This window comes from Mustelus asterias, chromosome 15 (assembly GCF_964213995.1).
Source record: "Mustelus asterias chromosome 15, sMusAst1.hap1.1, whole genome shotgun sequence".
NCBI lineage: Eukaryota > Metazoa > Chordata > Chondrichthyes > Carcharhiniformes > Triakidae > Mustelus > Mustelus asterias.
In genome coordinates this window covers 16,226,587-16,242,369 of record NC_135815.1, presented here as the reverse complement: position 1 = coordinate 16,242,369, position 15,783 = coordinate 16,226,587, and the positions used below count along the sequence as shown (strand labels likewise).

Sequence of the window (15,783 nt, the reverse complement as noted above, 5' to 3'; positions counted from 1 at the left end):
CTGCCCCACAGCCCCAGGGGACCCAGGTTCGATTCCAGCCTCGGGTGACTGTCATAGAATCCTAGAATCATAGAATCCCTACAATACAGAAGGAGGCCATTTGGCCCATCGAGCCTGCACCGACCACAATCCCACCCACGCCCTATTCCCATCAGCCACATATTTACCATGCTAATCTCCCTGATGCGAGGGTCAATTTAGCGTGGCCAATCAACCTTAACCGCACTTCTTTGGACTGTTGGAGGAAACCAGAGCACCCAGAAGAAACCCATGCAGACATGGGGAGAACGTGCAAACTCCATATAGACAGTGACCCGAGGCCGGAATTGAACATGGGTCCCTGAAGCTGTGAGGCAGCAGTGCTAACCACTGTGCCATCGTGCCTACCTGTCTGTGTGGAGTCTGCACATTCTCCCTGTATCTGCGTGGATTTCCTCCGGGTGCTCCAGCTTCCTCCCATAATCCAAAAATGTGCAGGTTAGGTGGATTGGCCATGCTCAATTGCCTCTTAGTGTCCCACGATGTGTAAAATAGGGGGATTAATGGGGTAAATGTGTAGGTATAATGGGGATAGGGCCTGGGCAAGATGCTCTCTCGGAGAGTCGGTGCAGACTAGATGGGCCGAATGGTCTCCTTCTGCACTGTACTGAGTTAGTGAGATTTGTAGTATTTGTAGTAGTTAATGAGATACTGTAGTTAGTGAGATTTTAAAATCTCACTAACTGTCCTGTCTGGAGACAATACACGTCTCTTTAACCTGTGCTTAACGCTCTCTCCACTCACATTGTCTGTACCTTTAAGTCTTGATTACCTGTAAAGACTCGCATTCCAACCATTATTTTGTAAATTGAGTTTGTGTCTTTCTATGCCCTGTTTGTGAACAGAACTCCCACTCACCGGATGAAGGGGCAGAGCTCCGAAAGCTTGTGGCTTTTGCTACCAAATAAACCTGTTGGACTTTAACCTGGTGTTGTGAGACTTCTTACTGTGCCTATATTCACAGAGCCAGGCCAGTGCCATGCCTAGTGTCATCCTTTCCTAACCTTTGCCTTTCCAGAACAAACTAATGAAGAGGATGTGTGCTGGCAGGCGGTGAGCAGGCAGGTTGTGTGCGGATTGCCCTTGGCGGACAGAAGAACAACGTACACCGAATGCTGCTGTATGTATGGCGAAGCCTGGGGCATGGACTGTGCCCTTTGTCCTCTCAGAAACACAGGTGAGCAACAATTGCCCTCTCTGCCGAACGGTATTGTGAAGAGTAGGAGTGACGGGAGGAGGAAGTGATCCAAGGGGCACTGTAAATCTCCCAGCAATTTGAGTGCGGACCGCAACTTAGTAAAACCCGAAATCGGGATGCGAGAGTGAGGACTGTTCGTGTTTTAATCATTGAGAAAAGTCCAAGCAAAATCATGCGCAGGATATTTTCAGATGGCGGAGTTTCCATTCTCGCTATCCAAGAGTCGACAGCCAGCATATTGTCGCTAATACCTGCTGCCTCTCCCCCAGATACCTAATTATTTAACACTCCAAAGAGTGTTTGTTGGCCAGAGGCCAGGACCTTTGCACCTCACCCAGAAGCAATTCCCGCCCCGGAGAGGTGCTGACCAATCTAATATAAAAGCAAAATACTGTGGATGCTGGAAACTGAAATAAAAATGCTGGAAAATCTCAGCGAGTCTGACAGCATGTGTGGAGAGAGAACAGGGCCAAAGTTTCGATGACCCTTCACTGACCAATCTGATTGGCCGGCCACTGTCCAGTCCCTGCAGCGCCAGTGCCCACAGTGGTCAGGACTGGGATTGCAAGTGGTTCGCAGTGTCCGAGTCCTGGGGCGTGGGCTCCAGGCCCAGGTATGCGTAGGGGGTCTTAGAGTTGGTGGGGGGGGGGGGGGGGGGGGGGGGGGGGGGGGGAGGTAGTGGAGGAAGCACTTGGAAGGGCCAAGCATTTCTGGTGGTGCCCAATGTGAAAAGAAGGTGGTTGATGGAAGTCCCCCACCCCATGCCGCCCGAGGCCTGAGCAAGGTCACTTTCTGTACTTCCCCTCTGCCCCTGACCTCCTTCGGCCTGCCTAAAGATTGAGGCTGGGTGAGAATGGCCCCTAATGGCCATTAATTGGTCTCTTGACGGTCACAATTGGGGCAAGGGCAGGGGGTAAGGTCCGGCCTCGGACTCACTCGCCCCACTGCAAGATGGCAGAGCCCAGTGGGAAGACCATCCAAAGAATCTTACGGCCACCACCAACCCCCCCTGGGAATTTCTCCTGAGTGAAGGACAAAAGTCCCAGCTCTGGCCAATTAATGCACCCACTGGAGCATTAAGTAACTGTGGGGCAGCTAGTATTGGTGTGGGGGGGGGGGGGGGCGGGTGTGTGCTGGAGAGTAAAGTGTTTAACTTTATTTATTAGTGCCACAATAGGCTGACATTAACACTGCAATGAAGTTACTGTGAAAATCCCCTCGTCGCTACACTCTGGCACCTGTTCGGGTACACTGAGGGAGAATTTATCACGGCCAATGCACCTAACCAGCACGTCTTTCGGACTGTGGGAGGAAACCGGAGCACCCGGAGGAAACCCACGCAGACACAGGGAGAACGTGCAGACTCCGCACAGACAGTGACCCAAGCCGGGAATCGAACCCGGGTCCCTGGCGCTGGGAGGAAGCAGCGCTAACGATTGTGCCACCGCGCCACCCCATATGTTGATTTTTACGGACTTACTGCAAACTTGTGTTAACATTTCCTGCAAATGCTGTGCCTGAACCCACAGCAGAGGCACTCTGCACTCAGAACCTGTGGAATGTGCATTGAGAGAGCGCGGTAAGGAATGTGAGCAGCGAGGGGGGAAAGCTGGGCGTCAGTCAGTGCATTTCCATTGCACATCGCAGACACTAATGGGTGTTGGCTCCTGCAGCTCCTGCTGGCATAGGGATTGAGTGCAGACAGAGGTTTGACATTGACATGTGGTTTTTATGATTCCAGGGATAATTGAAAGCTGCATGAGCATCATTTTCATGACCTTATTTAGATTGCGATTATAATCTTTTCCAGGTATTCATGAATCACTCCAATTTCAGTCACCCCGGCTCAGAATAACCGTTAGTCTTTATTTAGTTGTTCCGAGATGTGCCGATTGGCAATCCGCAATGTTATGTACGAATGTCTCTGCTTTTTTTTTGTCCCTCTGCCTCCACTGTGCCACCATGGGGGTAGCACAGTGGTTGGCACGGCTGCCTCACAGCGCCAGGGGCCCGGGTTCGATTCCCGGCTCGGGTCACTGTCTGTGCGGAGTTTGTACGTTCTCCTGGTGTCTGCGTGGGTTTCCTCCGGGTGCTCCGGTTTCCTCCCACAGTCCAAAGATATGCAGGTTAGGTTGACTGGCTGTACTAAATTGGGTAAGAGTTTTAACAACACCAGGTTAAAGTCCAACAGGTTTATTTGGTAGCAAATTGCTACCAAATAAACCTGTTGGACTTTAACCTGGTGTTGTTAAAACTCTGAACTGTGTTTACCCCAGTCCAACGCCGGCATCTCCACATCATGTACTAAATTGACCCTAGTGTCAGGGAGATTAGCAGGATCAATATGTGGAGTTACAGGGATAGGGCCTGGGTGGGCTTGATGTTGGTGCAGGCTTGATGGGTTGAATGGCCTCCTTCTGCACTGTAGGGATTCTATGATTCTATGGCATGGCACATTGAAAAGTTAAAAGTTTATTTATTAGTCACAAGTAGGCTTACATTAACACTGCAATGAAGTTACTGTGAAAATTCCCTCGTCGCCACACTCTGGCGCCTGTTCGGGTACACTGAGGGAGAATTTAGCACGGCCAATGCACCTAACCAGCACGTCTTTTGGACTGTGGGAGGAAACCGGAGCACCCGGAGGAAACCCACGCAGACATGGGGAGAACGTGCAGACTCCGCATAGACAGTGACCCAAGCTGGGAATCGAACCCGGGTCCCTGGCGTTGTGAGGTAGCAGTGGTTGCCACCGTGTCATGCATGGTCTTGTAGTTACGTTGCTTTCCTGCGGGCAGCTTATGTAAGCCTGGCCGCGTGAATATTTTCTTTACGCTTACTCATCCAAACATTGCATTCACTGTCCAATTTTCAAATGACGCTTTTAAAACACTGAAACCTCAGCTCTGCCCGGGGGGCTCTGAACAGACAGACCAGCGCCGGGAGTAGTTTCTCGATACTGGCTGTGTCGTCCAGATAATTGGATAATAATGTGACAAGTGTGAATTTATTTAGCATTATATCCATCAACGTGGGCTGCTTCTGAATTGACCCAGACATGAAACCAAATCCTAAGGTCTAGTCTCCTCGCTCCGAAACGAAACTGGAGTGTCGGAATTTCCTGAGTTGGGATTGCAAGGACTGGCAGGTATGGCAGGCTCGCTACTGCCACCTACTGCCCGTGTGAACAAAGCCACGTCTGAGACCATCAGGATTTAATCCAGGAATACGGAGAACCCAGTATCGGACCAAATTGTGGAATTTCCAAATCCGCATGGAAAATATCTGATCGCTTTTCTCCATGGCAGCGACCGCACTTCAGATGTAAATTCGGTGGGCGGCACAGTGGTTAGCACTACCGCCTCACAGTGCCAGGAACTTGGGTTCGATTCCCGTCTTGGGGAGTTTGTACATTCTCCCCGTGTCTGCGTGGGTTTCCTCCAGATGCTCCAGTTTCCTCCCACACTCCAAAAATGTGCGGGTTAGGTTGATTGGCCATGCTAAATTGCCCTGAGTGTCAGGGGGATTAACAGGGTAAATATGCGGGGTTACGGGGAAAGGGCCTGTTGTTGGTGTAGGCTTGATGGGCCAAATGGCCTCCTTCTGCACGGTAGGGATTCTATGATTCCAAGGATGTGCGGGTTAGGTTGATTGGCCATGCTAAATTGCCCCTCGTGTTTGAAGGATTAGCAAGGTAAATAGGTAGGGTTACAAGGATAGGGCCTGAGTGGGATTGCCATTGGTGCAGACTCGATGGGTTGAATGGCCTCCTTCTGCACTGTCGGATTCTATGATTCTAATGTTGTGAAGGGCTTCAGGATTTCACAGAGATACGATTCGGTGTTACACGGAAACAAGTTTGAACACAGCCGCCCGGTGCGGAGGGGGGAGGGGAAGGCAGAGGATCCCCTCATGAACCTGCTCCTGGCCAGACTCACCATTAACAGGTCCAGGCAGCGGGCCACCGAGGGGATGATCTGACCTGACTGTCTGCCCCTCTACCGCGGCTACATTCGTGGCTGGGTGTCCCTGGAGATGGAGCATGTGGGGTCCACGGGCGTCATTGAGGCCTTCTGTGCCTGTTGAGCCCCCTACGAGCTGGGGTGTTGTGGTAAACCACTGTCGTGCCCTCGGCACGGTTGAGCTGTATATATTGTTGCCACTACTGTTCGTATATGAGACACCCCCTGACACCTTTAATTCGGCTGCACCTTTAACTGGAGGCTCCGCCCTCAGGGTATAAAGGCTGCAGCCCTCCCCCTCCGGCCTCAGTCGGGAGATCCTCATGCTCAGTATTGTTCTGTTTATTGTCTGTTCCACATCGTTCCTTTTTAGCGAATAAAAGCCATCTGTTCCTGGCAACATCAGCCTTGTCTATTTATCAGACGCGCCACAGGTGTATTATTGATCCTTTTAATCACATTTTACTTTGATGTTTCCTTGACACTCTGTTTTCTGTTTCGGGCAGTTCCCCCCCTCCCCCCTTAAGGGGCTGTCCCTTTGTCCCTCGGTTTATTGGATTTAGTTTTTTTGGTGTGCCAAAAAGATTGGCAGCAGTGAGAACCATCTACAAGACGCAGAGCAGCGACACAGCAAGGCTCCTTCAATAGTCCTGCACCCTTACCATCTAGAAGGACAAAGGGCAGCAGGCACTTGAGAATACCACCCACCGCAAGTTCCCCTCCAAGTCATGCACATCCTGACTTGGAAATGTATCGCTGTTCCTTCAGTTCAAAATCCTCTCCCGAAGATCACCACACAGACTGCGGCAGTTGAGGAGGCGGCTCACCACCACCTTCTCATGGGAAATTAGCGATGGACAGTGAATGCTGGCCCGGCCAGAAACGCCCACGTCTCTCATGAAAGAATTTTTAAAAAACCATGTTTTCCCTTCTGGACCATAACCCGAAAGCCGAGTGCAGTTGGGATTCTTGGGTTACTTGCAGCTGTGCACCTGCTTTATTGGCAGAGTTTTGGTGTGACTCCATCCAGCAGGCTTTCCGGCTGGAACAATAGGGTTTTAGACTCCTAACGCTCGCACTACAGACAGACACGTAGGAAAATAGGAACATCAGCTGGTCCCAAAGCAGAAAATATCACACATCATTCCCGCCCCTCAATCCTCACCGCTGCCAACAATCCACTCAGCAGATGAACTATCCGTGATAGCAGATGGAGTAAAATATTTTGCGGAATGTGTTCTAACAGCTTTTTGGAGGCGCTGATCCCCCAATCGAGGCTGCCTCCCTGAGACCCTCAGCTGCTGTAGAGCCTTGCAGTGCGAGGGTGCAGGAGAAGGTAGACATTATCAATAGCAGCATCCTTTCAGCTAATTAGCCAGAGTCCATGAGAGGCCACATGGGCCTCTCTCTCTCCCTTAGAGAGAGACAGTTGGGTTAAGCGTCAAGCGTCGAGCAAGGTAAGGAAGCAGGTGTCCATGAACTGCCGCAGGTGGTACAGGGATTGAACCCACACCACTGGCATCATTCTGCTCCACATTCAAGCCATCTAGCCAACTCCGTCTCAGGGGCAGATGGTGCCGTAGTGGATTACTAACCCAGAAGCCCAGGGTGATTCTCTGGGGGCATGTGTTCAGATCCCACCATGGCAGCTGGTGGAATTTAAATACTTCGCTCTCATAGCAGTCGCAGGGAGAGTTACACGGACACTCGGAAGGGAGAGTTACACGGACACTCGGAAGGGAGAGTTACACGGACACTCGGAAGGGAGAGTTACACGGACACTCGGAAGAGAGAGTTACACGGACACTCGGAAGGGAGAATTACACGGACACTCGGAAGGGAGAGTTACACGGACACTCGGAAGGGAGTGATACACGGACACTCGGAAGGGAGAGTTACACGGACACTCGGAAGGGAGAGTTACACGGACACTCGGAAGGGAGTGTTACACGGACACTCGGAAGGGAGAGTTACACGGACACTCGGAAAGGAGTGTTACACGGACACTCGGAAGGGAGTGTTACACGGACACTCGGAAGAGAGAGTTACACGGACACTCAGAAGGGAGTGTTACACGGACACTCGGAAGAGAGAGTTACACGGACACTCGGAAGGGAGTGATACACGGACACTCGGAAGGGAGTGATACACGGACACTCGGAAGGGAGTGATACACGGACACTCGGAAGGGAGTGTTACACGGACACTCGGAAGGGAGAGTTACACGGACACTCGGAAGGGAGTGTTACACGGACACTCGGAAGGGAGAGTTACACGGACACTCGGAAGGGAGTGATACACGGACACTCGGAAGGGAGTGATACACGGACACTCGGAAGGGAGTGTTACATGGACACTCGGAAGGGAGAGTTACAGGGACACTCGGAAGGGAGAGTTACACGGACACTCGGAAGGGAGAGATACAGGGACACTCGGAAGGGAGAGTTACAGGGACACTCGGAAGGGGGAGTTACACGGACACTCGGAAGGGAGAGTTACACGGACACTCGGAAGGGAGAGTTACAGGGACACTCGGAAGGGAGCGTTACACGGACACTCGGAAGGGAGAGTTACACGGACACTCGGAAGGGAGAGTTACACGGACACTCGGAAGGGAGCGTTACACGGACACTCGGAAGGGAGAGTTACACGGACACTCGGAAGGGAGAGTTACACGGACACTCGGAAGGGAGAGTTACACGGACACTCGGAAGGGGGAGTTACACGGACACTCGGAAGGGAGAGTTACACGGACACTCGGAAGGGAGTGTTACACGGACACTCGGAAGGGAGAGTTACACGGACACTCGGAAAGGAGTGTTACACGGACACTCGGAAGGGAGTGTTACACGGACACTCGGAAGAGAGAGTTACACGGACACTCAGAAGGGAGTGTTACACGGACACTCGGAAGAGAGAGTTACACGGACACTCGGAAGGGAGTGATACACGGACACTCGGAAGGGAGTGATACACGGACACTCGGAAGGGAGTGATACACGGACACTCGGAAGGGAGTGTTACACGGACACTCGGAAGGGAGAGTTACACGGACACTCGGAAGGGAGTGTTACACGGACACTCGGAAGGGAGAGTTACACGGACACTCGGAAGGGAGTGATACACGGACACTCGGAAGGGAGTGATACACGGACACTCGGAAGGGAGTGTTACATGGACACTCGGAAGGGAGAGTTACAGGGACACTCGGAAGGGAGAGTTACACGGACACTCGGAAGGGAGAGTTACAGGGACACTCGGAAGGGAGAGTTACAGGGACACTCGGAAGGGGGAGTTACACGGACACTCGGAAGGGAGAGTTACACGGACACTCGGAAGGGAGAGTTACAGGGACACTCGGAAGGGAGCGTTACACGGACACTCGGAAGGGAGAGTTACACGGACACTCGGAAGGGAGAGTTACACGGACACTCGGAAGGGAGCGTTACACGGACACTCGGAAGGGAGAGTTACACGGACACTCGGAAGGGAGAGTTACACGGACACTCGGAAGGGAGAGTTACACGGACACTCGGAAGGGGGAGTTACACGGACACTCGGAAGGGAATGTTACACGGACACTCGGAAGGGAGAGTTACACGGACACTCGGAAGGGAGAGTTACACGGACACTCGGAAGGGAGAGTTACACGGACACTCGGAAGGGAGAGTTACACGGACACTCGGAAGGGAGAGTTACACGGACACTCGGAAGGGAATGTTACACAGACACTCGGAAGGGAGAGTTACAGGGACACTTTGAAGACTTCGTTAGGAGTTTTGATTTTGACGTTGAGTCCTGGGAGAAGTTTGTCCAGGACTGCTGCACCTTGTGCAACCAAATCAAAAATGGTGAGACCTCCTTTGATTGCGAGCTCTTGTCAGACACAGAGACTGGGATTTTTCAGCATCCCTGTCGCGCGTTTCCCAGTGGCAGAGATGGATTGCCATTGGATCTTCCAGTCCTGCCAAAGTCCATGGCATTTTGAGTGTGATACCTGTTCTGCCGCTGGGGAACCCGCTGCACTGGGTGGCCTGTGTCGGGACTCGAAGAACCCGTCGGCGGGAAGGGCCAGAAAATCCCAGCCAGAGAGAGAACACAAAGAGAGGAAATCCTGAGCCAGCAACTCAGTCAAAACTCAATCATCCTGTGGTACCCTGTCCACTTTGCAGCGGAACCTTCTGGAGAGTCACCTCATTACCCACCTGAACCAGCCAGCCAAGATGATGAATGTGGTCATCTTCGTCTTGACTGATAAACAAGAGGAAAGTGAGAAGAATACTCATGCCCCTTTACTCTGAAGGGCATTTGTGGGGCGGGGGTTACTTTGTCTGATGTCAGGTTAAAAAGGACCAGATTTATTGAATGGAATTTCACATCTTGCTGTGGTGAGTGAGATCTGAACTCATTACCTCTGGGTTACTAATCCAGTACCATAACCACCAGATAGGGGAGGCGATGGCCTAGTGGTATTATTGCTGGACTATTAATCCGAAACTCAGCGAATGTTCCGGGGTCCCGGGTTCGAATCCCGCCACGGCAGATGATGGAATTTGAATTCAATAAATAAATCTGGAATTAAGAGTCTGCTGATGACCATGAAACCATTGTCAATTGTCGGAAAAACCCATCTGGTTCACTAATGTCGTTTAGGGAAGGAAATCTGCCGTCCTTACCTGGTCTGGCCTACATTTGACTCCAGAGCCACAGCAATGTGGTTGACTCTTAACTGCCCTCTGAAATGGCTGAGCGAGCCACTCAGTTACAAGAGCAACCAGGGATGGAGAATAGTTGGGGGCTAAGCATTGAGGGACTCTTGACCATTATCTGAATATTGGAGACTGAGGTGGCTCAGAGCTAGTAGGACCATCGGTGTGGAGAGGAAACCTTTCCACACCACTGGTTTTAACTTTGGCTGGGTCTTTTCATCCTGGTGGATCTTTCATTTGGGAAAGGGGCCTCTCGTTTTGACATCCTGGCCTGTCACAAAGAGGCTGCCTCGAGTGAAAATGCTGCATGCTAAGGATGTTTTAATAATGCTCTTAGGAAAATACATTTGGCTTACGGAGAGCAGTGAAATGGATGTGGCTGCTTCTCACTACAGAGTCTACCTATCGGCATGGGCGGCGAGATGGCACACTGGTTGGCACCACTGCCTCACAGCGCCAGGGACCCGGGTTCGATTCCGGCCTCGGCTCACTGTCTGTGTGGAGTTTACATGTTCTCCCCCGTGTCTGCGTGGGTTTCCTCCGGGTGCTCCAGTTTCCTCCCACAGTCCAAAGATGTGCAGGTTAGGTTGACTGGCCATGCTAAATTGACCCCAATGTCAAGGGGATTAGCAGGGTGAATATGTGGGGTTATGGGAATAGATCCTGGGTGGGATTGTGGTCGATGCAGACTCGATGGGCCGAATGGTCTCCTTCTGTACTGTGGGGATTCTATGATTCTATCCTGGGTGGGAGCACCGGGAGAGCAAAGCGTGGAGAGGGCAGGACATTAGAGAATGGAGGAAGCACGAGGGGGGGAAGAATCGGAGCATTTTAATGAACAGAGTCCGGGGAGAGGTGAAACATGGAAAGAGCGCTCAAGGCGCTGTGGGAGACCAGCAGGGGAAAGAGCCTTGGTTCGATCATCCTCGCCTATCTGTAAAACCAGCCCCTGGGTCCGGAACCACTGGACCCCATTTGGGAACCGCTGCTTTAGCAGGAATTATACATCTGTATGGAGGACACTGAGAACAACAGTCCATCCTATTGGCTGGGGTTAGTGTGATATGCAGAGAGAACTTGGAAAGGGCAAAAGCAGAAATTGGCAAAGAGAAATGGTATAATTCCAGGGACGGAGGAAGTACAAAAGTATCCTAAACTGAAAAATATAAACCATCTTTATCCTGAAGAAAATAGCAGCCTTCGTTCCTAGGAATATGGGAATAGGAATGGGCCATTTGGCCCCTTGAAGCTGTTCCGCCCCATTCTATTCAGCCTGTATCTTAACTACGATCACTCTATATCCACCCACCGCACAATGTTTGCTGCTACTCATCATTTCTCTGCGGGCTTTTATTTGCTCTTTTCGATGGCCTACTTTCTGTTTGGCTCTGTCTGCAACCAGTTTTTGAATTTGCTTTTCGAAAATGTAAATATTGTCACAGGCAATCAAACAACCCCCAACGTAGCTGTCAGATAGAATGTGTGAGGATGAGACACTTCATCTGTTTCTCATGTAGCAGCCTCCTCTACACGCTCTCAACAACATTCACAGTGTCGCTCACACGCCCAAGAACAGGGGAACATTGCTGACGCAATGAGGACTAGATAAAAAATGATGAAGGTTGTCAAAATGATTACGGTAGGGAAGGAAAGTGCTCTGCCTCCTTTCTGTTAGTGTTGCAGCTTTCCATGGTAAATCGCCCTTCTGAAGCTCTCTCTGGCAGTGTTCAGTGAGGGTTTCCAAGGGGCTTTTCACACAAGTCCTCAATCAGGGACAGAACTGTACAAAGCCCGTGCTTTACGAGACTTTGCGGTTTATGACCGGACTCTGAATAAAAATGATTTCTGGTATTAAATAACATGGAACCATAGAAAGGTTACAGCACAGAAGGAGGCCATTCTGCTCATCTTGTCCATGCCAGCCCAAAGACACCCCGGTGCCCCTTTCTAGTCCCACCTTCCTGCACCCCGGCCCATAGCCCTGAAGCTTCCAGCTCTTAAGGTGCAGATCCAGGTACTTTTTAAAAGGGATTAGTGTCTCTGCCTCCACCACCAACTCGGGCAGTGGATTCCAGACACCCACCACCCTCTGCGTAAAAAAGTTCTTCCTCATGTCCCCTCTACACCTTCTGCCACTTATCTTGAATCTACATCCCCTGGTTGTAGAATTCTCCGTCAAGAGAAACAATTTTATCCTGTCCACTCCATCTCTTCCCCTCAGTTTCCTACACCTCTATCAAGCCATCCCTCAACCTTCTTATAGGATAGCCGCATTATAGGAAGGATGTGGAAGTGTTGGAAAGGGTGCAGAAGAGATTTACCAGGATGTTGCCTGGTATGGTGGGAAAATTGTATGAGGAAAGGCTGAGGGGCTTGAGGTTGTTTTCGTTAGAGAGAAGAAGGTTAAGAGGTGACTTAATAGAGGCATACAAGATGATCAGAGGATTAGATATGTGGATAGTGAGAGCCTTTTTCCTCGGATGGTGATGGCTAACAGTAGGGGACATAGCTTTAAATTGAGGGGTGAGAGATATAGGACAGATGTTAGAGGTAGGTTCTTTACTCAGAGAGTAGTGAGGGCGTGGAATGCCCTGCCTGCAGCAGTAGTAGACTCGTCAACATTAAGAGCATTCAAATGGTTATTGGATAAACATATGGATGATATTGGAATAGTGTAGATTAGAGGGGCTTTAGATTGGTTTCACTGGTCGGCGCAACATCGAGGGCCGAAGGGCCTGTACTGCGCTGTAATGTTCTATGTTCTTTGTTCCAAGAAAATAACCCCAACCTATCCAATCCCTTCTCATAGCTACACTTTTCCAACCCTGGCCACATTCCTGTAAACCTGCTCTGCACCCTCTCCAGAACATAAACTGTATTGCAACATTACATGTTTTTAAATTTATTAGTGTCACAAGTAGGCTTGCATTAACACTGTAATGAAGTTACTGTGAAAATCCCCTAGTCGCCACACTCCGGCGCCTGTTCGGGCACTGAGGGAGAATTTAGCATGGCCAATGCACCCTAACCAGCATGTCTTTTGGACTGTGGGAGGAAACCGGAGGAAACCCACGCAGACACAGGGGGAAAAGTCTGCACAGTCACCCAAGCCGGGAATCGAACCCGGGTCCCTGGCGCTGTGAGGCAGCAATGCTAACCACTGTGTAGGAGATGCAAAATTGTAGAACTGTAAAACAGTGCCACACGGAGGAGGCCATTCAGCCCATTCAGCCAGCACTGGGTCTTACAAAGGACAGCCCAGTTAGCCCCGCTCTCCCCGGCTCTCTCCCGAAATCTTTTCTCCTTTATATCCAATTCCCTTTCAAAGGTTACGACCGAATCTGCGTCCACGCCCTAATGAGCATTCAACATCCTAATCACTCGTTGTTTAAAACCTCCCCCCACCCCCGTGTTGTCTCTGCTTAGCGACCCCTCAGCAAGGTTCCTCAAGGGATTTAATGGACCAAGTAAATGGTCACCTTAGCAAGCTGGGATCCCAGCACTTGATTAATACACCGGTGTGATGCAGCGCTGACTGTGAACCTCTGACTGTCCAGTCCGGCGCCGGGTGAAGTTTGCAGAACTGAAGTAGGAAAGTACCTGCAAAAGCCAAATCAAACACTTGAACACTAAAGGCTGCGGAGCAACCAAACACAATGTCGCCGGACGGTTTGGAGTAATTGATGGAGAAGTGTGAGTCAGGAACCCAGGCCACCAGAGAGGGCAGCTTGATCCAAGCGCAGCAATGTGTTGTGGTTTGGCCTGCTTGTCTCTGCAGCAAATGTAAATCTGCCAAAAACAACTACTAGACTGATCAGGAACCCGGCAGCAGCCTGTTAGAAAAACATAATCCTCGTAATTTCAGCTTGAGACCCAAACCCTGTAGATCAGCAAGATTCGCCCCGAGTTTGTTGTCTCTTGTCCGTGTTAGCTGATCTCAGTCTGAGGTGTAGAAAGTTTAAGTTTATTTATTAGTGTCACAAGTAGACTTACATTAACATAAATTGCCCCTTAGTGTCAGAGGGACTAGCTAGGGTAAATGCATGGGGTTATGGGGATAGGGCCTGGGCGGGATTGTGGTTGGTGCAGACTCGATGGGCCGAACAGCCTCCTTCTGCACTGTAGGATACTAGGAACCACTGCGATGAAGTTACTGTGAAAATCCCCTAGTCGCCACACTCTGGTGCCTGTTCAGGTACACGGAGGGAGAATTTAGCACGGCCAATGCACCTAACCAGCACGTCTTTCGGACTGTGGGAGGAAACCGGAGCACCCGGAGGAAACCCATGCAGACACGGGGAGAATGTGCAGACTCCGCACTGACAGTGACCCAAGCCGGGAATCGAACCCGGGTCCCTGGCGCTGTGAGGCAGCAGTGCTAACCACTGTGCCACCGTGCTGCCCTTACCAAGTTACAAAGTATTTACAGTGCAGCAACAGGCTCGAGCTGGTATTTATGCTTCACACAAACCTCTTCCCACCCTACCTCATTTGACCTGATCTTCCTACTCCTCTCTTCCTCACGTGTTCACCTACCTTCCACTTGAATGCATCTGTGCCATTTTCCCCCCCTGCTCCTAGTGGTAGTGAGTTCCCCATTCTCACCATTCTCTGCTGTTACTGAGATGTCTCCTCAAGAACCACTCCACAGCCAGGCGCCAGGGAACACTGACCTTTGTTCAGTCCACTCGCTCCACACTCCAAATATTGACTGCCCACTCAGGGCGGTTCCCAACCAGCTCACCCCACACCCCCAGGTCACATGACCCCCTTCCCTTAAAAGGGCTCTACCTCACCCATACACAACGGGTGAGATTCTCTGGCCTCCTGGCCACATGTTTCCTGCCGGAGGGAAGTGGCTCGTTGTTTGCTGGCGGTGGGATTCTCTTGTCCCGCCGCTGTCAACGGGAATTCCCACGGGAGAGGGAGCGCTGAGAATCCCGCCAGTGTGAACAGCTGCCGAATTCCGGGCAACATCTGGTAAAGTAGTTTCTCCTGAATTCTCTGATGCATTTATTAGTGCGGCACGGTGGTACTCAAAGAACAAAGAACAAAGAAAATTACAGCACAGGAACAGGCCCTTCGGCCCTCCAAGCCTGCACCGATCATGCTGCCCGACTTACCTAAAGCCCCCTACCCTTCCAGGGACCATATCCCTCTATTCCCATCCTATTCATATACTTGTCAAGACGCCCCTTAAAAGTCACTACTGTATCCACTTCCATTACCTCCCCCGGCAACGAGTTCCAGGCACCCACTACTCTCTGTGTAAACAATCTGCCTCGTACATCTCCTTTAAACTTTGCCCCTCGCACCTTAAACCTATGCCCCCTAGTAATTGGTCCTTCCGCCCTGGGAAAAAGCCTCTGACGATCCACTCTGTCCATGCCTCTCATAATCTTGTAGACTTCTATCAGGTCTCCCCTCAACCTCCGTCGCTCCAGTGAGAACAAACTAAGTTTAACCACTACTAGTGGTTAGCATTGCTGCCTTACAGCGCCAGGGACCCGGGTTCGATTCCTGGCTTGGGTCACTGTCTGTGCGGAGTCTGCACATTCTCCCTGTGTCTGCGTGCGTTTCCTCCGGGTGCTCCGGTTTCCTCCTCTGAAAGACGTGCTGGTTAGGTGGATTAGCCGTGCTAAATTCTCCCTCAGTGTACCCAAACAGGCGCCGGAGTGTGGCTACTAGGCGGTTTTCACAGTAACTTCATTGCAGTGTTAATGTAAGGACTTGTGACATTAATAAATACACTTAAACTTAGTGACTGTCTTATCTTTATGACCTCTATTTCTAGTGGAAATACCTTCACTGCATGCCCCCTCTGTCATATTCTTTAAGACCTCTCTTTCCATAAATTCTTCCAAGAGATGTGAAC

General features: G+C 50.9%; 1 protein-coding gene across 4 annotated transcripts in view; it reads left to right on the top strand.

Moving 5' to 3' along the window:
• ltbp1 (latent transforming growth factor beta binding protein 1) overlaps positions 1-15,783 on the top strand; it is a 356,653-nt gene that overhangs the window by 314,886 nt on the left and 25,984 nt on the right. For all 4 annotated transcript variants that reach the window (XM_078229547.1, XM_078229548.1, XM_078229550.1 and 1 more), the window contains one exon: positions 1,058-1,216. In XM_078229547.1, the coding sequence (XP_078085673.1) occupies positions 1,058-1,216 (159 nt within the window). The remainder of the gene's footprint in view (positions 1-1,057; positions 1,217-15,783) is intronic.